The sequence below is a fragment of the Lolium rigidum genome, chromosome 4 (genome assembly GCF_022539505.1).
Source record: "Lolium rigidum isolate FL_2022 chromosome 4, APGP_CSIRO_Lrig_0.1, whole genome shotgun sequence".
Lineage (NCBI taxonomy): Eukaryota > Viridiplantae > Streptophyta > Magnoliopsida > Poales > Poaceae > Lolium > Lolium rigidum.
Window position 1 is genome coordinate 229,116,760 of NC_061511.1, and position 15,754 is coordinate 229,132,513.

General features: G+C 48.6%; 1 protein-coding gene across 1 annotated transcript; it reads right to left on the minus strand.

Moving 5' to 3' along the window:
• On the minus strand, window positions 1-1,536 carry LOC124648363. The gene has a single exon (XM_047188145.1). It carries the CDS (start codon window positions 1,534-1,536, stop codon window positions 1-3), a length of 1,536 nt encoding a protein of 511 aa, XP_047044101.1.
• Window positions 1,537-15,754: the final 14,218 nt, after the last annotated feature.

Consider the following 15,754-nt stretch of genomic DNA (forward strand, 5'->3'; position numbering starts at 1 on the left):
TCAACATAGCACCACTTCGATTTGTCCCGTCGAGCAGCCGATCCCATCAAGAACGGCGAGCTTCTCCTCGTCGCTCCACGCGCTCTGCTGGTTCACCACCTCCCAGTCGCAGCAGGGCCCTTTGTCCACGACATGTCCACTCTTCAGCAGAGTGACACGGCGAAGCGCCGTGGATACCTCCACGGCGAACCTCGCAAGGCGCAGCTGCCTCTCCGTCTTCTGGAAACCAACGACAACCAGCTCCTTCAAATGGCGGTGCCGCCAAAAGGCCGAAGGCGACAACGGTATCTCCTGACTCGGCTCGTCTTCGCCGTGGGATACATGGACGTAAAGGCTCTCAAGCAATGGCGCCGCCACGATGAGCAGGCGCGGCCACGAGACGTCCCACGACGAAGGCACGTCCGCGACGAGCAGCCTTCTCAGTGTCGGCATTGCAGAGAAGGGATTCTTATGCACGATCCACATATCTGGGCCAGTAAACCGCAAGACGAGGTCCTTCATACTGAGGGCAGCTTGGAAGACCTCCAAGAGCATGGGAATTAAGCAGTCTGCGAAAGTGTCCCCTTCCAGCCGGTCAAGAGAGAAGGCAAGGCTGACGCGCGCAAGGCACGGGGCGGCGGTAGTGGAGCGCACCAGCATGATGGAGTGCAAGCTAGTGAGGTTCTCGAGCTTCGGGAGAGACCGAAGCTCGACCACCATGTGCCGCCCGTCGACCAAAAGTTCCCTGATCTCCGACATGGGCGCGTCCAGTAGCACCCTTTGGGTTCTGCTCGTGAACTTGCACGACACGAGGTGCAGCACCTGCAGCTGCGGACATGCGGCGACCACTCCCTCGTATGTAGCCGCCGGCGTGGTAACAGGCAACTCTCGCAGGACGAGCGTGGTGAGCGCGGTGAATCCGTGGAGCGGCGGGGGCAAGCAGTTTGCAAGCTTGAGGCTTCGCAGGCGGGACTCGCCGGGGTTAATGCTGATGACGCCGCAAGGGAAGCTGTAGGGCGGCGGTTTCTGAAAAACGAACGGCCCCGTCCGCGTGGCAACAACCTCTAGATCCCCGACGCCCCAGGAATCGACGGCGTCCACGACAAGGCGGTTGATGCAGGCCGAGGTGTCGTAGGCGAAGACCTCGAGCGATAGCCTCTCAACGCGCCGGTGAGCTCCGCTGGCCAGGAGTCCCTTGACGGAGCGGACCATGGCTCGCATGGCGTGGCGCTCGTATCTCCCGGTGATGTCGTTTAGCTGCCACCTATCGGGCAGGGTCGAGCTGATCTTCGATTCCCTTGCATTGTGGCGGAGGAGGTGGAGGCGATGGTAGCGTGGCGGCAACATGTCCGTGACCTTGAGGTCCAGGGCGGGGAGCTCGCGGGGGAGGCTGGCCCAGCGGCTGGAGAGCGCCGCGGCGCCGAGCGCGGTGCGCGTGTCGACGCGGCGCAGAATATCGAGGAGTAGATCGTCAGTGAGGTCACTGAGGCGGTCCTCGTCCCAGTTGTCGCTGGCCGCGCGCTGCCGCCGGCGGCGGATGACATCCTTGCCGGCCATCATAACTGTGTCCGGCCGAGCACTCGATCAGGATATTCAGCATCGATTTTTATCTCTTGGAGTTCGCCAGAGGAATCCGGTCCGGACACGGGAACCTGACTACAGAATCGTAGACGGATGAACTGGAATCGGCTCGGAACTTGATTTCGTAGGCCCAAGGCCGCATCACTAGGGCAAACGTAAGAGCTCGACACATTATCCGGCCCGAAACTGTTGCCGCTGACAGAGATTCTCATAAGTAATGGGATGTGGCCCAGCCTGTCTTGTGACGTGTGTGGCCTCGACTAAAAGGCCACACTACACTTATAGAAAAAAGATTCCCTTAAAAAAAAAACTTATAGAAAAAGGAGAATTGACATTTATAACTAGGTCTACATGAGACTGTTTTCTGAACCTCTGAAAATTCGAATTTAAACGTTTCAAACAAATAAAAAAATCAGGATGCAAATAATATTGTAATCTACCCGCGTGTAAATTTTTGAAAACGAAGTATGTTGTATTTTGGGCTCCATCTACCCATGCAGGTATCCTCGGGTCCATGTGTATGATGCCGAGGAACATCCATGCCACCCGCCTGATGAGTAGGCATGTATGGACGACCGACAACACAAGGATGATCCTCGTCTATTCTCCTCGTCGCATAACTTGAGTAAGGGCATCTTCAGCGGTCCGTCGCATTTCAATCACTAAAAGTGACCATGTGCTCGTTTGGGTTGGGCCGCGAACACGAAATTTGCCTTCCAATCACGAATGTCCGTTTGCGTCGGGTAGTTCCAGCAGCCCGACGTATTTTAGTTTGCAAACTTTTTTTCATTGATAGATAGAAATATTTTACGTATGTTTTGGGACATAATTAGATAGTGCAAAATAAGAAAATATAGCTAGTGGGTTGTGTTGGCCCTCACCTTTTTCGCTGCGAAGAAAGAACACCCACCCACCTAAACTAGATAAACTAGAGGGTTCTGTGCGTCCTCACCTTCTTGGCTGTTGTGAAAGAACATCCAGAAACCTACACTAGTGGCTTCCACTCGCACTCGCTATCTTCGCTGCAAAGAAAGAACTCCCTAGAACCTATAGTTGTCCGTCGTTGTCAATGTTGACGCTGTCTTCGCCAGCGTGGTAGTGCCAGCGGTAGGATGAATCGTCGAACAACATGACGCTCATGTCGCCATGGCCTTCGTTGAGGAAGTGCAGCATGGATCTAACCTCCAGTTTGTGGTCACGGGCAAACTTGTTGAAGTCAGTTTCACGGTACATGTGCCCTTACCCGTCGAACAGTACCTCGACGGGCTACCGGCACAAGCCGCGGCTGGCTTCCCGCAGGTTCACGCCGCCCGGCTCCCGGCCAGCGAGAAATTCCGTGAAATCCTCAAGGTGATGTGGACAACAAACTCGAAGTGCTTGGCGTGCTTGCAATACGACTCCGCATGCGAGGGCGAGCGTGCAGGGGGTGCAGATCCGACACGAACGCCCCCTGCCCCACCACGGCGGCCGAGATCTCGGCCCGAAGGACTTGCCATGGAGTGCATAGGGACAAGGTGGATGGTTGTGCTGGGGGGTTTGAACTCTTGTGGGTTAGAGGTGCCACTGCCCTCCTAACCATAAAAGCACAGGTTGGTTTTTGTTTTGCATCAACGTAAAACCAGTTGCCGGATGCTCAAGCAAAAAATTCTCTAGTAGAAACACAACATTGGAAGCGGGTGCCAGAGAGTGAACCATATGCTTGCAGAAACAACTACAAATTCATTTGATGGGTAAATAACAGTCTTGGTTGCCTCAACTCTCGAGCAAATGATTGACTGTCTTTGGAAAGAAATTCTAGCTTCACAAATGATGAACTCAATTGAAATGGCATGCATTGACGACCTTGTTGGAACAGTGAAACTGGTGCATGCATCCTCATTGGTTAGGTTATCGACATCTCCCTAACAATAAACCTGACCTTAGCGCATACTCGGGCATCATGTAAGATGGGAGTAAGATGAGACTGAGGGATAAAGGAAAGACCGACTTCTCTTAAGCGATTAGGTATGCCTGATTAATATCTTCTGCATCATGCAAAATGGCATAGCACACACAAACATAGTTGAAAGCAAAACATGAATGATAAAGACATAGATATAACTGCAGCAACACGCAAACACTTAGTTGTTATGAATAATGTGGTTTGATCAGAAAGGTTGTGTAAACAATACTACGTAGGAATGAATGAAACATCTCTATCTCAAACAAAAACTATGAAGCTTTGGTCTGTTCGTTATGCAAAGTAGCCGTAGATGAGAATTATCATTTGTTTCGAAAAATAGTATAAATTCATAATTACTTTCCATGTCTCTCGAAATGTTGTTGTTTTCTGTGATTTTGTGCTATCACATGGTGGCACCACGTATGCATTCCCGCAACTCCACTGGTTCCACAACCGGTAATCCTCGGTGCCTCATGCCCTCAATCCCTCACTCCCAATCACACATGTCCAAGGGCATCTGATGGCAACAACTCCGTGTGTACCAACTCGTTGGAACTTCAAGTGCAGAGTGTTGTAGAAAGCTTCTTTTCTCCACAAGAGTGACTCGTAGGTTTATATCGAACTCTCGGGAAATTGGTAAGGGGTTGTTGCTTATTCTCCTCTTCTAGCAACCTGCAAAGCAAAGTTTTTGTCTTGTGTCCCCAACTCCACCATGTGGTTGTCAAGAACAAGGTTTCGTATTAGTAATATAAAATATAAATATAAACAAAGTAAAGTAAAGCAAGTAAACTAAGCAAGCAAGATAAAGACAATGAAAGGATGATTGTTTTGGGGTTTTGTGTGTTTGCAAGGGAAGAAAGTGATTTTGTATTTTTGAAATAATAAATATAGCTAATGGTTAAAAATGGATCAGGTTCATGTGTTCACTTGTCTATTCTCTTTTTGGGTTGTAGTGGACACAAAAAAATTCATCAAAGACATAATATTGGTGGAACTTCAACATGTGTTTGATAAGATTCATATGGGCATCATGTCCTAACATAGAGATGATGTACACGTCTATCTTATACTCCTCAAGAAAGGGAAACTCCAAGCAATCTTCAAGTAAGAATCAACAGAGTATAGACTTAAGTAATTTGACATAACGTTTGAATCACAAATATGCTACCTTGACCAAACAACATTATCAAGATGTCACAAGGTAATTATAGCACATGAATTCACTTTATCCCAGGCAGAAAAATAAAGGTAAAGACCATAGTAGATCTTGAATTTGTTATCACTATTCAATCACTACCATCATGCTACTCCATCTAATACACAATTCTCCCGTGCAAGCTCTTGCATACAAGTTGGATCAGAACAAATACATAAGAACGGAGTACATGATATGCATATATCAATACATGTTACACATAATAGGTTCCAATCTCATATATCAAATCATAGAATAAACATCCACCATATAGAAATTACATATATGACCATAATCATGTTGGGCAACTCATATGGTACTAGATCTATGAAGAACAAGAGAGAAATAGATCAAGCTACTGCCACAAACCCATATTCGAGAGGTGGACTACTCCCTCTTCATCATGGTGATGATGGTGAAGACGTTGGAGAATGTGGGGATTCCTCCGGCGGTGGCTCCGGTGGAGTTTTCCCTCCAAACTTCGTTGGTTCTGGCTCTGTTTTGGTGTTTCGGTGTTTTTGCGGTGCCCCCTCGTGAAATCCTCGGGGGTCCTTTATATAGAGGTTTTTAGGTCAAACGGAGTCTGTTGGCGAAAGAATCAAGCGGATCGGACGACCAAAGAGTGGCACACCACCCCAAATGGGCTCTTTCAGCCCTCCTGGTCCTTCTTGTGAGGTCCAAGTTCTCTAGGTGCTTCTCTTGATGAAATTTGATATCCCTAGAATCCCAACTCTGTCTAACTTCGTTTAGTTCCATGAAAGCTAAAAATACAGAAAACATGGTTTTCCTGTCCTGCATATTATAACCAAAATAAAGGGGATCATTGGTAAATCCCCAAAATCAATATAAAACATGTATGTAACATCATATATGTTGAAAATATGTGGGAATATGTGTCGACAAACTACAAAGTTCATGCATGCATTTTACATGCATCAACATCCCCAAGCTTAACCTATGCTCTTCCTCGAGCATATAGGTGACAAAACTAACATGGACTTTGGAATTTGTTGCTTTGCTTCTTTTTCATTGTCACAGAAAGTTCATAAGGTTCAATCTTTAAAGAATAACAACAAGCAAGTGAGCTATAACGTGATGTATTTTACACTCTACAAAACATGCCCAATAGTAAGTGGTCTACGTTCAAATAACCGAAAAGTATTACAGACCATTAAGAATACTTAGATGAACATATAGAATTGTTGGAAGACTCCTTTGTTTCTTTTTGGGTATTTTGACTCTTGGATAACAGAAACTAAGCAAGAAACACATGTGATAGTCCTCCAATAAATAACAAAATATATTTGAGAGCATAAAATAATGTTTTGAGATATGTTGTTCATGTCAAAGGTAATCACAAGGATGGGGTTCCAAGCATCTTTTGTTAGGAAGATTCATATGGTTTATGTGTTTGACCCCTTAGAAGTTGAATGTTTCATGCCCCTTCACCATGAGTACCCACACCACGTGTTACTAAACTTAGGATCACTTAAGAGGTTTTGTTATTGTAAACATATAGCTTCCTCAAGAGCGTCAACTAAGGTACCTTGATAGGAAAAGCCATTTTTATTTTATTTTTATTTTTTAGTGGGCCTTATCCATACTTCAGAAGACAAGACAACAGAGAAATGAATCACCTCGGCACTTTCTTTTGTTTACTATTTGCATAATTTTTTGTAAAAAGGCTTCACAAAATTTTCATGATGTAAACTTCCACCTTGATGCATAGCATGACTTTGGTTAGCAGCCTAGGCGTCTCTTTCATTATATACATACTCCAAAATCCTTTATTAAGTGTTCCATTTTATTTCACATCGATGGGCATCCATAGAAAAAATAACATGATATCAACTAAGAGTGCAATGTTTGAAATATCTCTCCAGAATAACATGGTTAAACTAACAAACAACTTATAAAATATCAAACACATAACTTATATAGGGGTGTCACCCCACGTCCTACTTTCTCACGAGATTTGAACTACACAGAAGAGATATTTTGAAGTACTTGGAGGCATAGCACACATATTATAATTGAAGTAGAAAGTGCCACATAGGTGTAGTTATGGTGGGTGTTTGGTTTTAGGTGTTTGGGTACAAGTCTTAGCTTGTTTGAGAATTTTGGGCTAGCAAAATGATCTATAAGCATGCCATAGTGTCCATACTGCCAATCATTTCTTATCAAACAAGGATCCTTAGTATTAAACATAAATGTATATGAGCATAAGGTGGCACTAAATAAGGCACAATAAAATTATCATTCATCAAAGTATTTAGCTAGCAACACTAAGCATGACTTTGAATTTCAGCTTTTTTTGCTTTCATTCCCTTTTCTTTTGATAGCACGCAACTTATTCCAAATCAAGGCATTCAATCATGGGATAGTTTTTTTAAGTATCTCTTTCCTAAGAATGCAAAATATCTATCATGGTGGTATCATTTATTTCCAATCAAAAATAGACATAACACTAAACAAAGAGGTTCCAAGTTTCTACGATCATTATATGTTGCTCAAAAAACAAAGTTTAGAGGTTTGCAAACCGGGAGCCTTGTACATCCCCAAGATTATGGTCTTCACCATTTTCGGATAGCTCTTAGTGTGGAGCTCCTACATTCCTTGTCAAAAAACTTCAAAACAAAACTTTGTCTCATGTTCTTTTCTATGGGGTGACATTAGTGGTACAAGGATATGATAGTAGCTTCCATATATATCAAAGACAAAAAAATCCTCAGTATTCCAGCAAAGATATAGTTTCCTACACATTCCTAGCATATCAAAAGACTCGTGGAAAATCATTTTGGGACCCAAAGGAATGGCTCAAACACTAGTGGGCAGAATCTGTCCAGATTTTCAGCTGCAGCGAAATAAATTTAATTCGACCACCTATACATGTCAGGAATTTTGTCCAATTTTTATGCATATAGAGGATGAAAATTTGCTACTACATTGTAAATATGAGAGCAATCGGAGTAACATAAAAAATCAAAGAATTTTTCTACTAAAAAGTGTTGTGCAGGAATTTTACTCCATGTGTCCTAACAACTTTCTACATCCAAAATGGGTTATACTTGGTACTTTATTGGTAACCTAAAGCAAATACACTAAAAATGACTCTTTTACTACAGAAAGCATGCATAAAAATAAATAACCAGTTTGCCTCCTGAAAAGTGCTTTTTATATCCATATAGCTAGGCGTTAATTAATTGATTCAAGTGATATGGAGATCATGTGGCAGCTTGTACCTTGGTGCTACCTCCTTCTTTCTTGGAAAGTGTTCCATACATTTATTATGTAGAAACTTAAGCTTCACATTACCTTCCTTTGAGTCAATGACTGCACATGTAGTTCTCAAAAAAGTCTTCCAAAAATTATATATAGGACTAGTGTCGTCGTGGTGAACAGACAGATGCCATAGGATGGCTTAAGTTGGGGCCGAATGGACGCTAGAGGATTCGGGGGAGGGTTTGTGATTAGACGGGATGAACTTCCGGATGGTTTCATCAAGAACTTAGCCAAGGCTAGAGGTTGAAGAAGAAAGACATAAGGAAGAACTCGCTCTAGATCATCTTCTCTATTGATCTCCACAGGTTACAAGTTTCTCAGTACATGTGTTTGTCGCCCCTCAAGAGGGCTGCCCCCTCTCCTTATATAGGGGAGAGGGGGCTTACAGGGCAAGAAACCCTAATGGCATCTTTGACTAGACAAACTACTTTACAAAGCTACTTTAATCATAGATGACACTGGGGTCTTCTTTAATCAGGGATGCTGACGTCCTCCGGCTTCTTTCATCGTCATCCTCCTCTTTATCGTCAGCCCTTCGTTTAAAGCTACTTTGCTTAGCTCATCTTTGTCTCCTAGCTCTGGAGAGAATCTTTGACAGTCCTGCCGACTTGCTCTTCTTTCCGGTAGCCCGGTGTCTTCTTTACCCGGTTCCGACATACCCCTCTTGGGGATACCGGCTTAGCCTCACTTAGCCAACTTCTTATCTTTGTGCTCCGGTACGAACATTAAACCGGTATCTTGATGGCTCAAACCATCCGGTTTGGCATGCCTTTGGCATACCGGGGGTCATCCCCCCAACATTAGTCCCCGAAGCTGGTATAGTCTGGCGGATTCTATCCAACAGACCATGCCAGGTTCTTTCGTCTTTGGATACCGGTCTAATCTATCCGGCGCTGAGCTTAGATCCGGCATCTTTGCCCGGACTTACGTTATTTCTCTTAGCAAGGCATTTTCCGGTATCATATCCTCCGGCATCTTAGACATTAGCTCTTTCCTCGGCGAAGTCGAGAATTTCTCGAGTACTGTGCCTGTCAGTGACATGCGCACTGTTTCTGACGCGCCAGTGTCAGGGGTCACTTCCCTTCGGCTTCTGCGCCAGCATTTATGGCGCCACACCGGATTGTCGCGGCCGTTCCGGATCCGTGTGGCCTCCCTGTGGCATGCCGTTTTCCGCGCGTGTATCTGCGCGCCACGTGGCGGCCCACGAGGCGAACCGCCGCGGCCCGACGGTTTTCGGCCCACTTTCCCTTCTCTCTATATAAGGGCGGAGCGGTTCCTCTTCATCCTCTTCTTCGCATTCCCCACTCCTTCGCGCACAGTGCCCTTGCTCTCTGCGCCTCCGCCGCTCCGTTCGCCGTTCGAGCTCCGCCGCCCGACGAACCTCCGCTACTGCTCCGCCGGACGCCGCTGAACTTCACCGCGTGAAGAACCTCTGCGGCGCTCCTGTCGCGGTCGCGGCATTGGTGCTTTCTCAAGCTCTTCTCCACCTCACCGTCGGCGGACCTCCTCGCCAACCGCAAGCTCTCCATTCCACCGGCGAGCCACTTCTTCCGCGACTCCGCCGCCTCAGGTTAGGCCCGATACATCTTTACCTCTTCTCTCTTAGCTTTCCAGATCTTGGGCCGGTAGAGTATTTATCCCCTCTTTATTTTGCTTTTTCTCTTACTCGTAGATCTTCGCGCGAGGGTCCGTTTGGGGAAAACTGTTTTTCGGTAGATTCCGGTGTCGTCCAGATCTATATGTCTAGCGAAGAATCTCTTCTTGCCTCCTCTTCTAGTAGTCAAGGCAGTAGCACTTCCGACGGGCTAACTGAAGATCTCGCCCGGATGGAAATAGAATCCAGCAAGGATCAAGAGGTCGGCACCTCCAGCCGGGCCCCCGGAAAGGATCTTTCCGGTATCACACGCGGAGCCTGGAGAGGTTCCGACGTGACTCAACACGAGATCGACTGGCTCTACCGGTCCAGGAGAATACCGGATGGAGTCTCCTGCCGGCTTCCTCGTGACGAAATCGAACCGGTGCTTGAACCCGGTGAGGTCGTTGTTTTCCTTGCTCACTTTGAGCGTGGCTTCGGCCTTCCTGCCTCCGATTTCTTCCGCCAATTCCTCGATTTTTATCGACTCCAGCCTCACCACCTTCCCGGCAACGCCGTTTTTTATCTCTCTTGTTTTGTGGCCTTCATGGAAGGCTACATCGGCATCCGTCCCGCTCGCGAGACGTTTGCCCGCTTCTTTTCTCTCCGGATCAACTCGGTCCAGGGCAAGGACATTCCCAAACCCAAACCCCCCGTACAATGCGGGTCTTGTATCATCGGCTCCCGCCAAGGGAGCCCCTTTTTTAAGTTCAACGGCCTCGAGTCTTGCCGGTTGTGGCAGACAACGTTCTTCTACGTGAAGAACAAGAGCGCCACTGATCTCATCAACTTGCCGCCTTTCAATCCGGCGCCGCCCGCCAAGATCAACTGGAAATACAACCCTGGTACGGATCACATAGAGACGAACTGGGTGGTATGCTTCATGTTGAAGCTGATGAATGAGACCAACATTTGCTCCGACGATATTATCCGCACCTTCATCAGCCGCCGGGTGCTTCCCCTTAAGCGTCGCGTTCACAAGATGAGCTAGATGTACGGCCCTGGCGATCCCACCAAGATCACCGGCCTGCCCTTGAGCAAGGCGTATGTGGTCCTGAAGGCTAATCAAATATGCCAAACGGACATGCCGGTTGACTGGGAGTGGGGCTTTCTTCCTCTCAGCTCCACTAACCCTCCGAGCCAAGAAGTAAGAAATTACGCAACTCGGGTCGTTTTACCGGTAAATTTTATACTACGGCTAACTGTTTTTCTTGTTTGTTTTCAGGCCAGGGACCGCTTCCCCCGCATTGACTCAGACCGGCGAGGCCCTTGCCGGAAGCGTGCTCTTGACAAGTTCGACCCGGACCCTTTCATTCATTGGCAGGACCTGAAGATGGGCCGGACTCCAGCTTCGCGCCTCGGCAAATCTCCACCGGAGCCAGCCGGTTCGTCTGACGACCTGACCTTGGTTGAGGTAGCTCTTCTTTTTTATCTCTCATATTCTTCTGTTACCTACCTCCTTCTGTAGACGTTCCCTCAGCTAGCACCGAACCACATGTCCACGAGCACGTGCCTCCCCTACAGGCCGAGGCCGGGGATGAGTTCCTGAATAAGCTCATGCCCCAGAGCAAGAAGAACAAGGCGCCTGCTGCTGACGCCGGCCCTAGCCAAGCTCCTCCTGCCAAACGCCCTCGGACAGAAGTCCTTGGGGGAAAGCAAGTAGGCACGAAGCGCTACAAGCATAAGCAGATGCCGGTTTCTTCCGGGTAAGTTCCTTATTTCTCTTTTTGCTTGTTTCGTTCTTACCAAGTTCTTTTCCGGTTGCTTTTTTCCAACCCTTTGTTTTTCTCTCTTTCAACCCCGCGCTCAAGCTTGGCTCCAAGCCGGAGGGCTCTGCCGGCTCCGCAAGGACCTCAACTCCTCCTCCTCACTCAAGCCCGGCACCATCTGGTGCCGGCAACACCTCTGCTTCCCCTCCGGGAGGCACCACAAGTTCGGAGCGCGCGGCCCCTACACCTCCTGATCACCGCGCGGAGGAGGATCTCACCTCCCCTCCTGAGACCCAAGACACCGGCGCCAGCAACACCGGCGCCGACGACGAAACTACCGGGCGGGCGGAACCTCTGGTTCCTCCTCCCCCGAAGAAGAAGAAGAAGAAGCAGCCAAGCTCTTCCCCTACCAAGGCCGCGCCGGAAACTTCCGCGCCGGCTTCCTCTGCATCGCACCCGGAAGCTCCTACTCTCAAGCCTACCGGGACCACTCCAACACCGCCACCAGGCCAAGGAGCTCCCGCGGCCAAGCCAAAGCCGCCACCGGAGACCCCCAAGATCACCAAGTTCCTCAAGCCGGGGGCTTCCCATGGAAAGGCCGTGGAGGGCAGCGCCTCAGCCGGCTCGCAGTCTCTAGTGCTGCACGTCAGCCCTGCCGCTGCTGCAGTCCCGGAAAAACCTTCTGGCCTCCTGGGCCGGATTGTTGAGCTGAAGCGCGAGGGCCGGCACCTGGGGCACCTTCTCCCCTATGCCCAAAAACGGAACGATGCGGACATCTCTGCATCCACCCGCGGCTTGGGGAAGGACCGCCTTCCAGCGCCGGATCCCGCTGGGCCCCGGTCCACTGAAGAACACTTCATGCGGCTCAAGCGTGCCGTGAAGGAGTTCGACAGTGCGTGGTACGACGCCACCAGCAACGTGGTGGTAAGTTTCGCCAACTTCTTTGCAACTTTTTCGTTGATGCCGGTTTCTTTCTTTCCTGATCTTGTCTATCCTCCCAGTCCCTGAGTTTCGTGTTGAGAGCATAGCTCTTAGCGCAAAACTTGACTAGAAACGCGCAAAACCGGCATAACCAGTCCCCGAGTTTCGGGTTAAGATCTTTGCTCTCAGCGCGAAACTTAACTAGAAACGCGCGAAACCGGCATAGCCAGTCCCCGAGTTTCGGGTTAAGATCTTTGCTCTTAGCGCGAAACTTAATTAGAAACGCGCGAAACCGGCATAGCCAGTCCCCGAGTTTCGGGTTAAGATCTTTGCTCTTAGCGCGAAACTTAATTAGAAACGCGCGAAACCGGCATAGCCAGTCCCCGAGTTTCGGGTTGATAACATAGCTTCTTGCTTTCTCATAATTATTTTCCTTTGAACAGAGCACCGCGGATGCCCGGAAGCAGCTCTTCGAGGAGCTTCTCTGGGAGCATCGGGACCTTGCCGAGGCCCACAGCCACTGCCAAGGTTTATTTCCTTTCTTTTCCTCCGGCATCTTTTTACCGGAATGTTTCCTTCTTTAACACTTATGAATCTTTTGTTCAACAGCTGTCCCGGAAGCTACCCTTGAGGCCCTCAAGGCCCAAATTGCCACTCTCCAAGGTATCACTTTTTCTTTTCCGGTTAACTCGTTCTTTCCTCATTTTATCAGCTGCCACTTTGCTAACACTTTTCTTTCCGGTGCTTAGGCGAAAAGGAGCAGCTCATCCGGCAGCATCAGGAGGACCTGAGCGCCCAGAAAACCAGCTACAAGGAGCTCAAGGAACAGGCTATGCAGGCCAGGCTCCAGCATGATCAAGATCTGAAGGACGCCAAGGCCGCAGCCGAGGCCAGGCTGGCGGAGGTTGTGGAGGATTCCACGAATTCCAACGCGGTGCTGAGGGCAGAGCTGGAGGAGATGGGCAAGTTCCGGAAGGCTGCTGAAGACCAGGTTGCTCGCTTGACCGCGGAGCAGAAGGAATATGACGATTTGGTCACGCGAACCGACGCGCTTGCTCTGAGTAAGTACTTTCTCTTTTCTTTCCGGCTTTCGCTTAGAAGCTTGTTTGCCCCGGTAGCATTCTCCTTATGCCCTTCCTTTATTTTGCAGAACTCTTTCCGGACTCCCAGGTGCATGCAGAGAAGAAGGTTTCCGAGCGCCGGGCTGCGCAGCAGTTCCAAAATCTGGCCGCGCCTTGGGATCCTTATGATCACTTGGTCGCCCTCTCTGCCCGCGTCCAGCACATGCGCTCAGTGGACCGGCACCTTGCCCATCTGCCGGACGTCGCCATCCTTCTCTTCAAGGTGCTGTGGCCTGAAGAAGCGATGCCAGCTAACATCACCCTCACCGCCGACCGGCTAAAGGGGGCAGGGCGCCTGATTCATGAGTGGCAGTGCTCCGCAGCCCGTGCTGGAGCCGACACCGCGCTGCGCTTCGCGTGCTCCTGGTACCCAGACTTGGATCTGGATGCTCTTCAAGGCGTGTGCCAAGATGCTCCAACCGACGTGGACCCGATTCTTACCGCAAAGCGGCAGGATCGGGCCTACCGGCTTGCTGAGTACGCGCCGGTTCGCACCTTCATCCCTCCTCCTCCAGGCGTCCAGGACTATCTCAGCGATGAGGAGGAAGAAGAGGAAGATGAAGACGAGGGTGCCGAGGACGTGCTGCCGGAAGCTCCCGAGGCCAACACTGCTCCCCCTGAAACCCCCGAGGCCTCCTCTGCTCCCCCTGAAGCCCCCGTTGCCTGAATACTGCTTGTTAACTGATTGCCTGTGATAGGCCTGCCCTGTTAAACTTGGAAACACTGCTCGTTAAATTCTACCCCGGTATTCCGGGGTCTATGATGTAAAACTTAATCTCTATTTTGGTTGTGGTACAACAGTTTATGCCGGTGTCTTGCACACCGGTAACTTATTAAGCTATGTTGGTTTGCTACTTAGCACTTTGCTTATCGTTTCGATTTTTGTCTTGCACTGCAATGATTCAGAAATTGCTTCCGCATCCAATTCGATGCACACTTGGCTCTTTTGCTTTGGCTCTGCCTACCTTCTCTGGGCGTTTTTGGCGTATGAGCACAAAGTTCTTTTACCAAGCAAGCACTTTCTTGAACTTAGAAATAACTCGAAATTTTTGCAAAAAATCGGTATAACCGGGGTTAGTTAAATTTTTCCGGATTGTTCTTTCCCGCTCTCCCTCTTCGCAGTTCATGTGCTTATCCCCTACCTGTTTATCTTGCTTGCAATGAAGCCGGGTTGCGGACAGCAGCAGAGTCGAAGACTCCGGTAGGGTTTAGCACACTACTAAAACCGGAAAGAAAAAACGTTCAATAAGCAACCGGTAAACTGAAAAAATAAACATGTTACATGCAACTTTAGTAGGGGTAGTCCCCGAGACTCAATCGAGGTTCCGACATCTTTTATTCATAGCAAATAAGGTACAAAAAGGAACTTCTTACACCACAACTTCAAGAGTAGAAAGGACGCAACAGAGCTACATTCCACGGACGCTTGGTTTCCTCTCCGGACCTGTCCGCCTTGCCTTTCTTCCATTCCTGTGCATCAATCAGGTAGTAGGCATCATTGTGGAGAGCCTTGCTCACAATGAAAGGCCCTTCCCACGGAGGGGAAAGCTTGTGCCGGCCTTCAGTGCGATGCACCAGGCGTAGTACTAGGTCTCCTTCCCGGAACACCCTCGGGTTAACCTTCCGGCTGTGATAGCGTCTGAGGTTTTGCTGGTAAATGGCTGTTCTTGCCAAAGCTAATTCTATTGCTTCTTCTAGCAAGTCCACATCGTTTTCTCGGGCCTCCTTTACCTCTTCTGCGGTATAGAGTTGCACCCTTGGTGAATCATGGAGAATGTCGGTTGGTATGACCGCTTCTGCTCCATAAACCATAAAGAATGGAGTGTATCCGGTAGACCGGTTTGGAGTTGTTCTTATACTCCACAACACTGATGGTAGCTCATCGAGCCAACACCCTGATGACCCACAAGTATAGGGGGTGTATCGTAGTACTTTCGATAAATAAGAGTGTCGAACCCAACGAGGAGCAGAAGGTGTTGACAAGCAGCTTCGATGAAGGATTCACTGTAAATGCTCACAGACAAGTATTCAGGGGGTTTTGATATAGCAGATGAAATAAGTACGAGTAAGTAAAGTGCGAGAGAAATAATTGCAGCGAGTGGCCCAATCCTTTTTAGCACAAAGGACAAGCCGGTTTGTTTACTTATAATGACCAAACGTTCTCGAGGACACACGGGATTTTAGTCTAGTGCTTTCGCTACATACGAGTTGATTAATCTTCATTGTTCGATAAGTGTTGTGTGGGTGAACCTATGCTAATGTACCGCCCTTCCTAGGACTAATACATACTTGTGATTATACCCCTTGCAAGCATCCGCAACTACAAGAAAGTAATTAAGATAAATCTAACCACGACCTTAAACTCGAGATCCTGCGATCCCTCCCGCATCG

What these genes read in the sequence shown, in the direction of transcription:
- LOC124648363 (XM_047188145.1), bottom strand. Translation starts at nt 1,536, where the DNA reads ATGGCCGGCAAGGATGTCATCCGCCGCCGGCGGCAGCGCGCGGCCAGC.